This window comes from Lytechinus pictus, chromosome 3 (genome assembly GCF_037042905.1).
Source record: "Lytechinus pictus isolate F3 Inbred chromosome 3, Lp3.0, whole genome shotgun sequence".
Lineage (NCBI taxonomy): Eukaryota > Metazoa > Echinodermata > Echinoidea > Temnopleuroida > Toxopneustidae > Lytechinus > Lytechinus pictus.
In genome coordinates this window covers 11386693-11403864 of record NC_087247.1, presented here as the reverse complement: position 1 = coordinate 11403864, position 17172 = coordinate 11386693, and the positions used below count along the sequence as shown (strand labels likewise).

General features: G+C 38.1%; 1 protein-coding gene across 3 annotated transcripts in view; it reads left to right on the top strand.

Annotated features, from left to right (window-relative positions):
* LOC129257838 (kinesin-like protein KIF23) overlaps positions 1–17172 on the top strand; it is a 55105-nt gene that overhangs the window by 18245 nt on the left and 19688 nt on the right. For 2 of the 3 annotated variants that reach the window (XM_064096369.1, XM_064096368.1), the window contains 7 exons: positions 95–197; positions 863–1071; positions 3060–3170; positions 5198–5477; positions 5865–6007; positions 6740–6898; positions 14919–14986. In XM_064096369.1, the coding sequence (XP_063952439.1) occupies positions 95–197; positions 863–1071; positions 3060–3170; positions 5198–5477; positions 5865–6007; positions 6740–6898; positions 14919–14986 (1073 nt within the window). Of the gene's footprint in view, positions 1–94; positions 198–862; positions 1072–3059; positions 3171–5197; positions 5478–5864; positions 6008–6739; positions 6899–14918; positions 17103–17172 lie in introns of all 3 variants that reach the window. The other variant, XR_010292912.1, reaches the window with a different exon arrangement.

Below are 17172 nucleotides of genomic sequence, written 5' to 3'. Positions count from 1 at the left end.
CAGGGTAATAGTGAACAGTGCTTAGAATCATAATTTACATTGTATTAAGTATGATAAGTGTTGCATTTCATTATTATTGTCTGTCCCATTCTAGATTTCCGATCCATCGGATGAGGACACCTTATCCAATCTTATTGCCTTCTTGGCGGAGAGACAGAAAAGGAGGAGAACCATGGAGGACGAACTCGCAAGAAAACGTAAGAAGAAACTGTTATCCATTGATGTGCAGTCAAACTTGCTTAGTGGTCACCTGTCTGTAGTGAAAATCTGTCTTCAATGGCAACCAAAATTGTCTCACATTTGGAAGAAATGTGTGTTTGTGTTTTTTAATAGAACCTTGTCTATAGAGTCCACCTGTCGCCGATGGCCGCTATTCTGTTTCTCCTGGGTGGCCATGATAGTCACTTTTGACTGTATGTTACTTTTACTTCTGGGAGAGTGAAGGCTATATATGTCATAATGTTGATATTAGGCCTGAGTCGTATGAGAGTTGTTTTGACAGATTTTTTTTTTCAGTGGAGACCATTGGACCATTGAAATAAAGAAATACTTCAGACATTCACTGTCACCAAAAACTGAAAAATTTAGATAAGTAAAGATATATTTAAACTTTCCTATGATATTGCCAAGTAGAATTATTGAAATAAGAATACTGCAAATAATTCCCCAATTTTATTACTATTATATTAGAACCTCAAGTTATAAATTCTTTTTTCTTTTTTTTTTTCTAATTTTTCATAATGTAATGAATCTGCAAGTATAAAATATGAATGAAACCATCAAATAATATGAGTATATTTTGTCTAAGGCTCATACTTACTCTACTTACCAACATCCTCATATTGTCTCGTTTTACACACAGAGGGCGCTTTCCGGGCAATGCTGGTTGAAAGAGAGCACGAGTTGGATCATCTCCGCACCACCGTCTCAGAGCTTTCAGCCAAACTGAACTCTAAGACCCGCGAAAATGAGCGGAACGAGAAACGCATCCGTTCTCTGGAACAGGACAACGCCATGCTGCAACGCACTCACAACATGTACGAGAAAGACAAACGAGAGATGGCTACAGAGGTGAGAGCATATTGGGGTTTTTATTTTTTTTTAATCTGTCATATAGGATACAGTCATACAAAATTTAAGCCCCTGAATTCACTGTGGTGTAATTCTATGAGCATATCTGCCAACTATTCCCATTTGGGCGTAATTTTTCTGATTTTTGAACTCCAATTCTGAATTCTGAATAGTATGAAACTAACTCATAACGAAGTATTAATCAGCTGGAGCACACGGTTATGCAACACTAGTGCATATCGTCTAACAGAGCTCATAGCGATTGCCAACCCTTCATTTGTTTTGTTTTTGCATACATGTGGTACAGAAAAAAGGACAAAGCCAGGTTGTTGCCGGCGAGTAAACAAATTTAGGGGGCCAGCGCCATTATCATCATGTGCAATATCTAATACACATTTCTAATTGTGATTTCAAAATTCTCCCCCCCCCCCCACTCTGGGGCACCGTGCTCTCGTAGCTTTGATACTGAATTTCTATTATCAAAGGTTGGCAGGTATGCATGAGTGACGTAGCTGCTCAATGCTTGAATACTCCAATTGGAGTATTTGAACAGTTATTAAAAGTGTGTAATACATTCTCAGGCTGGCAATGGCAGGGGCATAAACTGTCCGCAGTCATGAATCAATCTAGTTATCAATGTTATGATATCACATATCAGGGATATCCTGCGATTGATCTTGTGACCTTTAACCTTTATTCATCCGGGAATGCTAAACGAGAAGAAAAGCATCACACCCATTATCATGAAAACGCCAACATGTATTTACTGCAGCATGAATCTCCCTATATTTATATTCTAGGAGAAACTTAGAAAAAAGACAAAGATCACTTGCGTATGTATCAAATTGTTTTGTTAAACATTAACAAAACAAATTTCATATACTTTAAACACCTTAATTCTAAACATACATTTCGTGGTTCCATTCAAATTAATAACATCAGTCTCATTGAAAAACAAGATACAAAATTTTTAGGGGTAATAATCGATTCTAATTTAACTTGGAACAGCCACATTCATAATGTTAGCACACTAGTTGCCAGAGGTATTGGTATATTATATAAACTCAAATATTGTCTTTCCCAAAGATCACTATTTATGTTGTCACATATTTATCACATATTTCATATTGCAATATATTGTGGGGTAATAGCAATAAAACAAAAATAGATTCAATTCTGCGCCTTCAAAAAAAGGCACTCCGTATTTGCACCCATTCGCAATATTTAGCTCACTCTGATCCCATTTTTCGGAAACTCAAAACGTTGAAAATGAACGATATCCATACTTTACAATCTGCCATTTTTATGTACAAATTCTCAACCAATGCTATACCTACATCCTTTCAAAACATGTTTACCTACAATAGCGACATTCATTCATATCCTACACGTCACTCATCAGACTTTCATTTGACAAACCCGAAAATAATTTTAGCACAGAAAACAATTAGACACCACGGCCCAGATATATGGAACAACATACCAAATCATATTAAACTCACTGCATCTGTCTTTTCTTTTAAAGCTTCATTGAAAAAATATATTTTATCCAGATATTCATAAATCTCTCACCTGCACTTGCACCCACTAGCACTCACTAGCACACACTTCATTTGTCAATTTCTACTTTTTTCCCCGTTATTTGATGATTCGTGACATTAATTTTTTTTTTCTTACAGACACAATTAATTTCTTAGGTCTCCATGTAGCCCTTCCCTTTTTTGGCTGCTATGCTTCAAGCATATATTTGCTTATATAGTTTGCCTCTGCATTTTACTTATTATATATATTTTTTATATATTGTATTTATGTCTTTCTCCAGTCACTACATATAAGATTGTCACTTGGTTATGTACTTTATGCTATATTATGATTATGTCTCAAGCATTGTAAATTTGTTTTGTATATATTCCAATAAATGCAGAAAATCCTGCAAAAAAAAAAAAAATATATATATATATAATTTCTTTTTAATTGTCATATTTCAGCTTTCTGAGAAGCAAAAAATGATCCAGATGGAAACGCAGGAAAGAGCTCGTCTGAAGCAAGCCCTCAAGGGAGCCGTCAGTAACCAGAGAGATAAATGGGAAAAGGAGTGTGTGAGTATTAGCTGGTCATCAATTTTCAATGGAGGATATGAGAGTAAATGTACTGATATATCTGTAAGACATCTCTATTTTGCAATGAAAAAGAAAATGTACAGTTTACCAAGGGGAATGTTTCACAAAGATTTTAAATGTGATTAAAAGTCAAACTTACATTCGTAGTTAGGATGTGCGCTACTTCGTACCAATCATTAAGATTGGTACACAGAATGTGTGTCAGCATTTAACCATGAGTTCAATGGGGCGTTGCAAGAAACTTGCGATCAAATACAAGTCTATTTTTGGTCCCTAAATCAATCATAATGTCTTGCGATTAATTGCAAATTTGCAATTGATATCTAATCAGCTCCTTGAAACGAGCAGAGCAATCTGATTTGCTAAAACTTGATCTATCAATTGTAAAATTGCAGCAGAATATTTGCAATCGATTGCAAATATTTTCATGCAACACCCTCTAAGTCATATTTAACTCTTTGTGAAACACCCCTCTAGGGCCCTATTTCATGAAGAGTTGCTATGATAGCTAGAATGTCAACTCCCATGACAACAGTGAAAATTCTGTTTCCTGATTGGCTCTTCCAACGAAATTTGACATTCCAGCAAGAGTTACTATCATAGCATCTTTTTATGAACGGGGCCCAGGTCCTTTACCAGAGTGCTTTGTATAATTAAAAAAATTATCATTTTCCCCAAACAAGAACAAACAGCTCAAAATTTTCTATTTTCTTTAAAGGTCCAGAAATTTGGAACAATATTGAAGTAATTATAAGAGAAAAACCAACATTGAACTCATTCAAAAGGAGATATAGGCACTTTTTGTTACAGCGCGATAAGAGATAGGATTTTCCTGCATGTGTATAAAGTGTAAGTGTGTGCGTGGGTGTGTGTGTGTGTTTGTGTGAGTATATACATGATTATGTTTAATTGTAAATTATTTACTTAGTGATTTTTTTGCTGTATTACATTGAAATGTATAATTTTATATGTTTTATGTGTACTTGTTGTTTTGTAAGGGGATAACCTAGATAAGTAATTTTACTTTTGTTATCTCCTCCACTGCATTATAAAATGCTTACTTTGTACACTTTTATTTCGATTGTGGAAATTCAATAAATTCAATTCAATTATGTGCTAAATAACTTTGATAGAATAGGGGTAATTGAGTGCTCCATAATTCCTAAGATAAGCATGAAATTTTACTGGAATACACATGTTATGCTTTGTTTTTCTTTGAGAAAGTACTACAGACCCCCTGTGAGCTTACATCTGATGGCAATTTTCAGCATACTTCATTTCCTGCCTAGATTTCGATATTCATTTCAATATTTCATGTGCAAACTAGATGGGAACTTACTTGATCTAGAGCCATGATGATATCGTGATAAAACTTAACCTTGATTTTAAAGACTTCACTGCACACTACAGATACTTGAGTTTAGCTTAAAAGCCTCTCTTGAGATTAGGTAATTCTCAAAAAGGTGTTGAGCAATCTACCAGTTTATTATTACATTACATGAAAGTGTCTATCCTAAAAGTAAATGTAGAATGTATACAAGTGGATGTATTTTGCGATTTAACTGCAATTTACTACACCTGGGGGTCCGTTGCAGAAAGAGTTGCAATCAAACGCAACTCTAAAAATCATGCGCAACTTGATTTTCAACCAATCAATAGCGCGCATTTTTGACTTGCGATTGATTTTTTGACTTGCGTTTAAACGCAACTCTTTCTGCAACGGACCCCTGGATGGATTGTGGCAAATGCAGATTAAGTATGTTAGTGCCTTGGTGGACCAGAGACTTATCCACTCAGAATCGACCCTGGACCATATGGTTCTAAGTCCAGAGACTTATCCACTCAGAATCGACCCCGGACCATGTGGTTCTAAGTCCAGAGACTCATCCACTCAGCCACAACACTATACGTAAGATGATACTGGAATATATCTCACATTATTGAACTTTTACCAAAGTTTTATAGAGGCTCTTAAACCACTTTCCTTCATCTACACATGATTGTAGGCGAAGAGGGTCCGCCAGACGGAGATGAAGATGCAGACGGAGATGTGGGTCCGGGAGGAGAAGCTTCGCCAGCTGAAGGAGATCGTCCAGGGCCACGAGGAGGAGGAGAGCGCCAAGAAAGCAGCCAAGGAGGTGCTGGCCGAGAGCTTCAATCGATCCAAGTCACCGCCTCCGCAGAGGAAGACCAACCCACCACCGGTCAGGCTGCGACATCGTCGATCGCGGTCAGCCTCCAACAGCATCTGGATCGATCACCAACCCATTGAGACCCTGGACACAGGTAGGTGGAGAAGTAATTTCGAATATCTCAAAATGAAAATTCAAGAAAGTCAATTGTAAACGGGTGCAAGTACTTTCCATAAATCCAGTCACGTATAGTTCAGAATTCTTCAGTAGTGCCTCAAGAAGCATGTCACGATGAAAAAGAAAAAACATTATTTTACATGAAAAATTTGAATGTGGATAGCTCGAATGACAGTATGTGTATATACTTGTAGCTACCCAGCGCTTTGTGGGTACCCTACCCAAACATATCACTCCACGATCTATTAACTGTCCAAGTTTTCCCTTTGTAGCGTCATTAGTATTGTTGCAGCTTTAGCTCCAGTTGCTGTTTTCTGTGCTTGGTGATATAACATTGCATGCATTTCTTGTTTTGATTGAACAGAAACGGTCCTGCAGCCCAACAAATCCAAGAATGCCAAGCGTGTATCCAACCCATCCCTGAAGGATATCAGGAAGACAGATAACTACATGCTGACCCACCAAGAGGAAGACTCCGCTGGAGAACTGGAGACCAAGATCTATAAGGTAAGGAAGCAGCGAAATACTTACACAGGTTCAAAGGATGATTTATTTATCCTATGAGGTCTTCAGCTTCTTTATAGCTGGTTTCACTTTCAGTTTGTTTTTTTTGCTGTTGATTTGATCTAGCTTTCCTTTATACAAAAGCCTTGGGAGCTCTCTTCAACAATTTCATCTTTATTCAACACTCTGCAGCTTTTTTTCAGCTCTTTTTTTAAATTTTTTATTTTTATTTGTGATCACTCACAACCCTGAATGGGAAAACAAATGGTTTTATTACAAGTTTCAAAGGATTGAAATTCACTTGATTTACAAACAGTTGCACTACATTTCAGAAAGTCTCATTCCATATGGGTTAAATCTAATTAGTTAAATCCATGTAGTCTATCCATATTGCGATGCATTTGGCAGCGCCGATATTCGCTATATAAGCATGCTAGTATTATTGTTATTATTACTGGTCTAGACTTGACTTTTTCCAGTACTCAAATCTCCCATTTAATTTGTAAACGTTTCTGGAGCTTGAAACACAAACCATGAAAAGAAAATTAGGGAATTTTTTTTTCTTTATAAGTCTACCAAAGTATTTCAGCAATTTATATTCAACATGAAAACCTTATTAATTACTGTTCGTAATTTATGTTTTCCTACGTTTCATTCTCAGATATTGTAAATGAGAAGGAAACAGTCATAGTTTTGGGTGTTTTTATGTGTTGCATCTTATGTTCACATCCTCAGGCTGAAGTGATACCAACCAGAGGCGGTGGACGGGCAGTGCAGTTCACTGATGTTGAGAAGTTGAAGTCCGAAGATCCACTGACGACCACGAGGACCAAACGGAGGGTTGAAGACGACCCCGAGCAGTACAGCGGTGAATGGACGGATGTAGAAACAAGGGTAAGATAAATTGTAATGTGGATTGGGGAGGTATCGGGGAGGGGGTGGCACAAAGAGCAAGATTGATTGAAGATCCGCTGACCACATCCGCCATGAGGACCAAACTTAGGGTTGAAGACGACCCTGAGCAGTACAGCGGTGAATGGACGGATGTAGAAACAAGGGTAAAATAAATTGTAATGGGGATTGGGGATGGGTTTGGGAGGGGGTGGCACAAGGGCCATGATTAACCGAAGATCCACTGACCACAGCCATCATGAGGACCAAACGGAGGGTTGAAGATGACCCAGGGGAGCGTTTCATCAATATTTTCATCCGACAAGTTGTCAGATCTGACATCTTTCCATGATTTTGATTGGCTGAGAGGCACTGTTCCTATGGTAACTGTTGGATAAAATGGGACTTGTCAGATAAAACGTCCGACAAGTCCTTTCATGAAACGCCCCCCTGAGCAGTACAGCGGTGAATGGACGGATGTAGAAACAAGGGTAAGATCAATTGTAATGAGGATTTGGGAGGTATCGGGGAGGGGGTGGAACAAAGACTAAAATTGATTGAAGATCCGCTGACCACAGGACCAAATGTAGGTTGAAGGGCGAAAACCAAAATGAGTACCAGGGAAATGATATTTAAAGAAAATATTCAGTGACTTTCATTGACTAAATATTTATTCTCGTCCAGTCAGATAAGATAGAATTTCAGTAGCTTGTAACAGTTGTCATTATAAAACTCTCCCAGAAAAGCATGACATTCTTGTCAACTTGTGTATAATAGAACAATTACGTCTGTGGCCAGTATTCTGTTTTAACTAAGGCCATGATCCAACTCTATAAAGCAAACTTTAAGCAGTATATTCATGGGTTTTGTTGGCAATAAGTTCCCAGTCAGTTGCAAATATCAATTGCAAATTTGCAATTGATAATTCTTTGAATTATAGAAACGTACTTTCTGTTGCAAGAAAAAAGACTATGGATTGATTGCCAGTTTTGCATCCCCCACACTTTCCCTACTTCAACCTTTTGTTTATCCAGTTTCAAAATTTCTTTTTTGGGCATGATTTAGAAAGGAGGGAAGCCATAATATAATTAGGATATATACTTAGATCAAGGCACAACTCAAATCCAATGGTTGAAATACACATTCCCAATGAAGAAGGGCTTATTTCCTTGGCGAGGTCACATGCTTCAGATCTCACGTGATACGTCTTCTTCTTGAGTCATGTGATGTCCAATGTGTCATGCCTGCCCCAGACACGTGAGGGAGTTTCTCCTTTTTAGAAGGTCAACTTTCTTGTCATAAAATCTTGTTGATCTGACAGATGATCATCATCAGGGAGAGTGAATCACAGGAGAGTTTGGGAATATTATTTTTTAAGGGAAAAAATTGTTTTGAGGGCCTATCTAGTAATTATTCATTCTTTCTCAGGTGCTAGGCTTGGTAGGCTATACCTGATTGCATTAAGTTCAGTTCTGTGCATGTGTCAATTTGTATATACAGTAGGACTACATGTAGTTAAGGATTATTGAAAGTTGTTGCAGTAAACACCGATTTCACAAGATATTCAGTGAGACCAAGATTAATTGTCACTTTGTCATCGTGGATCTAGGTCTGTTACATTTACATTGACTGAATTTTGTAAAATGCTGAAATCTAAGCTGAAAAATGATCATGCTGTAGATTGCCAGCAAAGATAAGCACATGTGGGACAGTGTATTGATAATGCTTGGGGAAAATACCCGCCAGATGGCTGGAATATTGTGCTTTATTTTTCTCACTTATTTCTCTGCAATTACACAATATCTTGCAGAATCCTTTGGGCGCTTTCGGACGCTTAGGTGGTCATTTTATTGGACTCTGTACGAACTGGCATTTATCTTTAAAGTCGGATATAGATTTTTTTTTTTGAAAACTCCCCCCCCCCCACCTCACTGAAACATTGTCATTCTCTTTGCAAAAACAACCTTCTTTAAGCATTATACTCTCCTCTGGGTCACTGCTACAAAACAACATACCACCCAATGAAAGCAACAGGAAATTAAATTATTTCAAATCCAAGTCTACCTATTATGCTTTTGGCAAGCTATCATCTTCTTACAAGCGCTATGTACTTTTGATGTTGTGTGGGAGTACCCGTACTGGGGGCAGGGGAGTAGTCCAGTAGCTTATGTTAAAAGTTCAAGACCTCGGAGAATGGGGGGGGGGGGGATGATAGAGGTGCTTTGACCTAGCCTGAACTAATAACATGCTGTGAGTAAACAGCTCCCTGATTCATGTATGTGTGTACCACATTGCAAACAAAACTCGGTCACGCACAGGAAGAGCACATTGGCTCTTGCATTAGAAGTTCATTCATAGGTCACATGACACAAGTGTTTATCACATGTTATTGCCCTTCTCCATACCACTACCCCCCCCCCTCCCATCCCTTCTCCATCAAACCACAGGATGTGTCCTTGCTTGTTACAGTCAATACAACCCGGGAGGGGGAAATAGCAGGAAGGTTAACAGAGCTTTGAAACAGTTGTGTCGCTTCATGTCTTTGCCATGGTTTCTAATGTGTCATGTTTGTTCTCCCGAGATTTATGGGTTTGTTCGCATTGCTCCTACTTTCCAGAATGTTTGCATGAGTGCAAATTATCATGTTTACTGTTAAGAGCTGCGAAATTGGATATTACACCACCTCATTTTATCTCATTTCTGTAGTTTGGCACAGGTTAAACTGCTTTCCTGTTATTTTGTGAAATTGAAAAAAAAAATGCTTCCAATTGCCAAATTTGCAGCTCATTGCCAAATTTGAATTTTCCGTACACTTGTACCTGACTTGCATGTTTTCGTGTAATTTTCTGGTGAGGAGCATATGCACCATGCTCTTAACATATTAAATGAGGTCATTATCAAGTCACTTAGTTCATCATACTAGTTGCTGCAAGTCAGGCGCCATGTTCGGGTTCGGTTCGGTTCGGCAAGGTTCGGCAGAAATTTGCCGAACATTGGTTCGGTTCGGGGTTCGGTAATGATAGACTGATAAAGCTATAGTTCATTCAGGTATACGTAGCGCGTACCGGTAGACAATTTGTACTTGATTGACTGCATGTGCTCGCGCGTACCTCTGTCACATCAAACCATTTTATCTCTATCTTGTTGACATGAAACTATGAAAGTTATAGCGCTCAACGAACCAACTGTTATCTCGAATTTGATTATCTGATGACAGATTTATTGGGTAACTCACAGTTCTAAAATGGCGACTCTTCCTAGTCGTCCATACCTGGACCACACTTTGGATACTTGCCAAATTAACTACGCTCGCGATCGCACTCGACTCGTACCCGTACCAGCTAGGCCAGCGCATGCAGTCCCCTTGTAGCGGGACTCTGAGCTCATGAATATTTATATATACAGTCCGGCCAAACGTGATTGGCAATTGCATCACATACGAGGCGGCCAGCGCCAGTGCAGTGCACTGAACTAGGCATAGTAGGGCCAGGGGCGTGTCGAAGAAAGCGTGCTTATGTAATGCGCCTTTCGCTAATTGGCTCGATGGGTGAACTAAACCACCAATCGCTTGTCGCATCGGTACATACAGCCACGTGCTTTGTCTGCTCGCGAAACTCAGCTCACTTGATTGAAGAGCAATTCCCGAGATTTCTATGATTTCATTGGTCAGATTTCATTCGACCATGAACATACAGACCAAGTGGGATGCAAAGTTTTACGACTGTAATGGGACAGGGGGAGTAGAGTGATCATCGAATTGTTTATGGTTAATTTGAGAAGTTGATAAGAAAGGGGAAAAAAGTAAAGATTGGGGGTCATTTTCCCCCAAGAGATGAATGTTTCCGCATGGCTTTATCTTCATTCAACTTGTCAACTAGGGGAAGTGGATCTTGCTATATGCTATACCGTAATCATTCATGAGTGTTTGATTTTTATTTTCATCTGATTGTTAATAATAAAAAAGATAACTTCACCTCATCTCATTTCTATATTATTTGTTTTGCGTCTCTCCTTTTCATCTCTAACAGTCACTCACTTTATTTCCCACTTTCACTGGATCTCTCGTTTTCAAAACTCTTTACTTCTCTCTAAAATCATGAAAACTAGACAGTACTGTAGCGAGCCGACACCTCAATAATAATGTCAATCATCTCAATCAGATCTTTATTCTCCGCCGCAACAATACACGAGTTACGATCTTAATCACATCGTATCGTAATTCGTAATATTAATGGTACTTCATCTTTCACTTTCGGTTTATTGAGCTCGTTCATTCAAAATACTTTGAAGATTTTCAAACAAGAATCTTGTTCGCCACCTAAAAACAACAATATTTTAGATAATTAGATTTAACCAATGAACACTCATACAGTTTTGGTTTTCTTTACCATGCTTCGGCGATTCGGCCACAGAGCGAGAGATGATGAAAGCCAGTAAAATGATTATAGCGCAAGCTCGCGCAACATCATTCATCTGATCTCCTTTCTTAATCAGGGCCGTAAAAACCACAATGTCAACATGAAAATGAAAACAAAATCTAGTAACCGCAAAATAAGCGCATACTTCCAACATACAATTGCAAAGAAGATTAAATAGAGAATGCGCAAATATAATGATTAGAAAGGGTGTAAACTTATAAATTTGTTAGCTGAAAGCCGTTTTTTTTTTTTTTTTGCCGAACTTCCGAACCAAGTCTTAGTGTTCGGTTCGGTTCTGTTCGGTTCGGAAGTGCCATGTTCGGCGAACTACCGTTCGGTTCGGCGGTTCGGCTACAGCACTAGTTTGAGGCAGTATGCTTTGCCAGTCAATAAATGAACAGGTGTATAGGGGCACGTGTGTCTGCACACTTCATCAAGATAAGAAACTGTTGGCAAAGCATTGGTGTTCCACATATCCTTCATGTGTGATAGACGGACACCTGTACCGTGTGTGTTAGTGGTCAAAGGCCTGACCTTGTGCAAACTGCAAAGGCACCCTTGTAGGATTTGGATATCCAGGGGTGAATTGCCGATTGGTCTACACCCGCTTTGCCTACTTCCTGTATGGTCTAATCCCGCATGGTATAATCCTGTTTGGTCTTCAACCACTTCATCTACCAACCATTTGGTCTAGCTACCATTTACCTACCTGTCAAGTACTATCATGAAATGGGAATATTCCGATTTTGGGGACAAGAAAATTGCTGTTTTATCTTCTGTGTTCCCTGTGGGTGCGTCGTGGTCTAGTGGTTCTGACTCACACCTTTGAGCGTTGTGGGTTCGAATTGTAGCCATGGCGTGTTTTCCTTCAGCAAGAAGGAATTCACAAAGTTGATCTTGAATCTGGTTTGAACCATATATGATGGTCTATGAAGCTTTTGTGTAATAAATTAATAATGAAAAGGTCCAGTAACGAACGTGCTCTTGTCATAATTGTTTGCTATGGTTGGAATATAATATTTATGTTGATTAAAGATTTGAATTATCAAAAGTTGTAATTTGGCCACAAATGTAACCCTGTCCATTAAGTACAGTAAACAAATATATCAGGCTTTGAGAAAGTATAGTGGAATTATTTATCCGAGGTTGGTCTGGCAATTACTATTTTTCCCGAGGGGCGAAGCCCCGAGGGAAATAAAGTAGTTTTGCCAGTCCAACCGAGTATTAATAATTCCCACTATGCTTTCGAATGAAACGCCTGATATATTTGTTTTATATCCTACATTTAATAATTTATAACCAAAATCTATGCGCTGAGCTTGCAAAGTCCGGTTACTTGCCTTGAATTACGTACTTTTCTCCGAGCCACCGTGCTCAGCGGAACGCAGATGAGTGCCTGCGCCAACGCATCACGGGACTTGCCCGGGAGAGAGAGCTTGCTGGCCGGTGCGCCCGAGAGTTTAGCTTAATATCCAGTTTTCTGAAATAGTGACGTCAGAATATTGGTATAGCAAAAAATATATCGAGGTCTGACGTCACGCAACATCATAGTTGAAATATATTCGGTCACATGATGCTATTTGAACCAATCACTATACAGGATTCAATCTATGTAGGATATAATGTAGTATATTGACTACGCATCTGTTCCAATATATAAAATGACTTGATTGGTCTTAGAACAGGGTTCCCAGCCCATCAGGGAAATCGGGGAAAATTATTTTACTTTTTTTCCAGTCAGGGAAAATTCAGGGAATTTGATCAAAAATACCTCATATCAGGGGAAAATGCCTCAAATGAGGGAAAAATCAGGGAATTTTTATCAGCCCAAAAGTCGAAAGCACAGACTCTGTTATATTTTGTTGCATATCAGAGCAACGTCCATTGAATGACAGGTTATGGTGGTACTAATTAGTTTTACATTATTGTTATTATACTGAAAATACACTAGAAAACATGCGAAACTGGGAATGGGTAATTATCAGGGAATAGTTAAACTTCATCAGGGAATTTTGTTTTCTTGAAAAGCTGGGAACCCCGTAGAATGATATATTGCTTTTGTGAGGATGTGCTTTCTATAAAGTTCCTGATGGAATGCATGTTTCAACATTTTGTTGAACCCCTGTGTCACTAGTCTTCAGGCACAGACCCTGATTGAACTTTGATCAACAAGAGGGTAGTCACACAAGACTATCACATATAAAGCTTGCTGTTTCAATTTGGCCTTCAGTACACGAGTCACTGTAGGCTGCTTATTCAGACCCCTTAACTTGAGCGAAGGGTTTGCAAGCAGACTAAAGTCACTGTATAGCAGTTAACTGAAAAAAAAACCCATACAAGTTGCTGTATGCATGGGAACCCACACATATTGTACACAGAAGTATGACTCAGTCATAGCATGGTATTTCCCCGGTGCAGTGCATGACCAGTAGTATGAACTACGGAAACAAGACTTTGGTGATCTACAGTAGTCTAGAGTAAAGACTTCCTCTTGATGATCTGTCGTTTGGTTCATACACCAACATTTGTAGGCCCCGTCTTACAAAGATCGAGTCAAGATTGATCCGATCGACTAAAACCATGTGGAACATCATCATTGTCACATTTTTCTCTACAGGAAATTTTCACAATGTCCTCTGTAGAGAAGCATACAAAAATTTTCAAGAAAACAAAGTATGCATGGATATACAGGATATCTAGAAAAAATTTCGAACAATCATACATTTTACATGTGGACGTTGTTGGCTTTTCATAGTTGTGGTCGATCGGATCAATCGCAACTCTTTGAAAGACAGGACCCAGTAGTACTCTCCAATTAATCTCATATAATGTTACTATTAACTTTATACTTTCATTTTCCTGTGAAACTTGTTTGCACCAAAATTAACATAATCACTGGCTAACAAAAATTAATCAGTAATAAAGAAAACCACTATGTATATGGCTCAGTCCCTTTATATAAGATGAGCATTATGGATGACTGGGTTTTTTGGGGAGGAGGGGGGGGGGGGGTGTTGTTTTGTCTCTAATTTTCTTTACGTAAATCCAAATACTTAAGGTAGCATTAATAATAGTACAAAGGTCTAAAATCCCAAACTTTAATGTGCATTATATTTAACATTTTTTATACTGATAATTAAAATACCTGGGAAGGAAAAAAAAATCAAATTCATGCACTTTTAAGAGATCTGTGACTGGAATATCGTCATCTAAGTTGTCCCCCTGGGGATACAAATTGTAACACATACATGGAATAAAATTGGGATGGTGTTTGTGGTCACTCTAGTTTTTTTAATTACATAGCACTAAATAATTATTTTTGAGGCTATTTTATCAGGACATTAATTTTATAACATATCATAGAGGAGGTGACAATTGGTACCTTAATATTATTTATGTACTGTGCTTTTCCCAAAATGGCCCAAAGCGCAAACAACAACAAAAAGAACACACATCAAGTATAAAATGAAATTTGCAATCCTAAAACTCTGGACTGGAAAAAAGAAATGCCTTAAGTCCCTTGCAGCACAGGTTTTTTTTATAATTAGTCAAATTGATATTAACCAGTCCCTTTAATGCACTTGTGTTTTATCTTTCTTGTGCAGTGTGCTGTTGGGCTAGAACACAAGGCAGGGTCTTCGACAATATCAGCTGTACATACTGTGGCAAACAAGTAAGTTTCTCCCTTCTCATTTGTTTTTGTTGTTTTTTAATGCAGAAATCAAGATTATCTCCCATTGCATGTGTTCTGTCTGTTTCATTGAGCCACGTCTAGTTATAATGAACACCATTGCGGAACTTATTTCCCTATAGTTGAGTAATTTTTTGGCCTCGCCACCTGCATTCTGCTGTTCTCCTAAATTATGGTCGACGTGCACGTGAGTGACGTCATTTCAACCGCTCAAGCTCAGCATGAAGATCAATTGTAATGGATCATTGCCCTATAAAACACAGTTTTCAGTGAATTTACACAAAATTAATGTAAGTTGCACGATGCATTATGTTTATCATATTTGAAATTATTTTCTGAACTCCAAAATTTGTATCGCTATATCTCCTAACTCCGGTAAAAAGGAATCAAAGCAAGTGTGCATAAGTTGCACCTTCGCATCAGCCGACCGGGTCGTGACGTGATGGTACGCCAGATCTTCCGGGTTGGTCAGCATGTCATGACCCGCTCGCTATCACACAGTTTCATGTGGACGTACGTACACGTCGAGCAAAATCTTAAATATGCATATCTGTAGTGAAAATAGACAGACGACTACGTTGACACACCAGATCAGTGGACTGATACGTCGTTCTCGTTCACTCATTCTAAAACTCACCAATATTCTCCCATTTATTGCTACATGTATCTCTTTCTTTGTTTCAAAGAAGCCATGCCTGGTTTTAATGATTGCATGCAGAACTTTGCTCCAAATAATAACATTGAATTATGTTGTGTTTTCTGGCTATTGTCAGTAATCAACTATTGATATTGCATGTAGAAGGTTTTGATCTACACTTAACCCTAAAAGGCCTGGGGCAGATTCCTTCCCCCCCCCATCTACATTTTTACGATAAATCCGCCGCGTGAAATTTTTCAACCCTGCCGCTGACTTTTTACTTTCAAATCTCGCGCAACTTTTGAGACCAAATTTGTGATGCCCGGGTACACGATTACAAAATTACTTAACATTATGTAAGTGCATGTCAGACCCAAAACTGCTCAAAAACGTGAATTCATGTACAAATCCAATGCAAATTGTGTATTTAGCCAAAATTCATAAACGTATCATTATTTCTACTTTTACTGATTAAATTGGATAATTTTTGTCTTGTTTGTTATTCAAAATTAAGTCTGCAACAATTTCCATCGAAAAAACAATAAAAACAAAAAAGTTGAAAAACAAAGAAATTTAAACACAATAAAATACATAAGAAAAAAATTGTGATACCAAATTTTTTTTGAAGTACATTTGATCAGGATCCTCCAAAGAGTCTGTGAATAACAAATTAGCAGTTTTTAGGCAGTATAATAGTTGATTAGAGCAAATGTTAATGAATAAATTAGCATAATTAATTCATGAAATTAAAAATCTTATTATTTCCAAAAAATTAACCATACAGCCTTGTAGATTATATCACACACTACCACTGCAAATTTTCGCGGCACTGGCGCGATCGAACGCCGAGATCTCGGGGGGGGGGGGGGGGCAGAATCCACCCTTCCCCGGCTGTGAGATGTGTCCAAATAACCCGGCTCTTTTAGGGTTAAGCTCTTATTCTATGTTTTATTTGACCAAAACCTGGTTATTGTGATTGCATGTAGAACTTTGCTTCTAATATGAATTTTCTTGTGTTTTCTGGCTATTTTCAGTCATCCACTATTGATATTGCATGTAGAAGGTTTTGATCTAAATACACTTAAGCTCTTATTCTATGTTTTCTCTTTATGTTGTACTTGACCAAAACCTGGTTATTATGATTGCATGCAGAACTTTGCTCCATATACAGTATTAATAACATCGAGTATTTTCCATTTTATGTTTTCTGGGTGTTCCACCAATCCACTATCAATATTGCATGTAGGAGGTTTCTATTTACAGTTGAGCTCTCACTTTATGTTTTTTATTGTACTATGATTGCATGCAGAACTTTGCTCCATATAATGACATTGAATTATCTTCCATTTCATGTTTGGCTATCATCAGTGTAAACAACCTTTAATATTGCATGCAGAACTTTTCTCTTTATAGTGTTGTTGAATTTTTCTCCCATGTTGTGTTTTCTCTTTGTTGCATTGAGCTAGGCCTGGTCATAATGATCGTGTGCAGAACTTTTTTTTTCCATTTATTTTGTTTTGTTTATTGACTC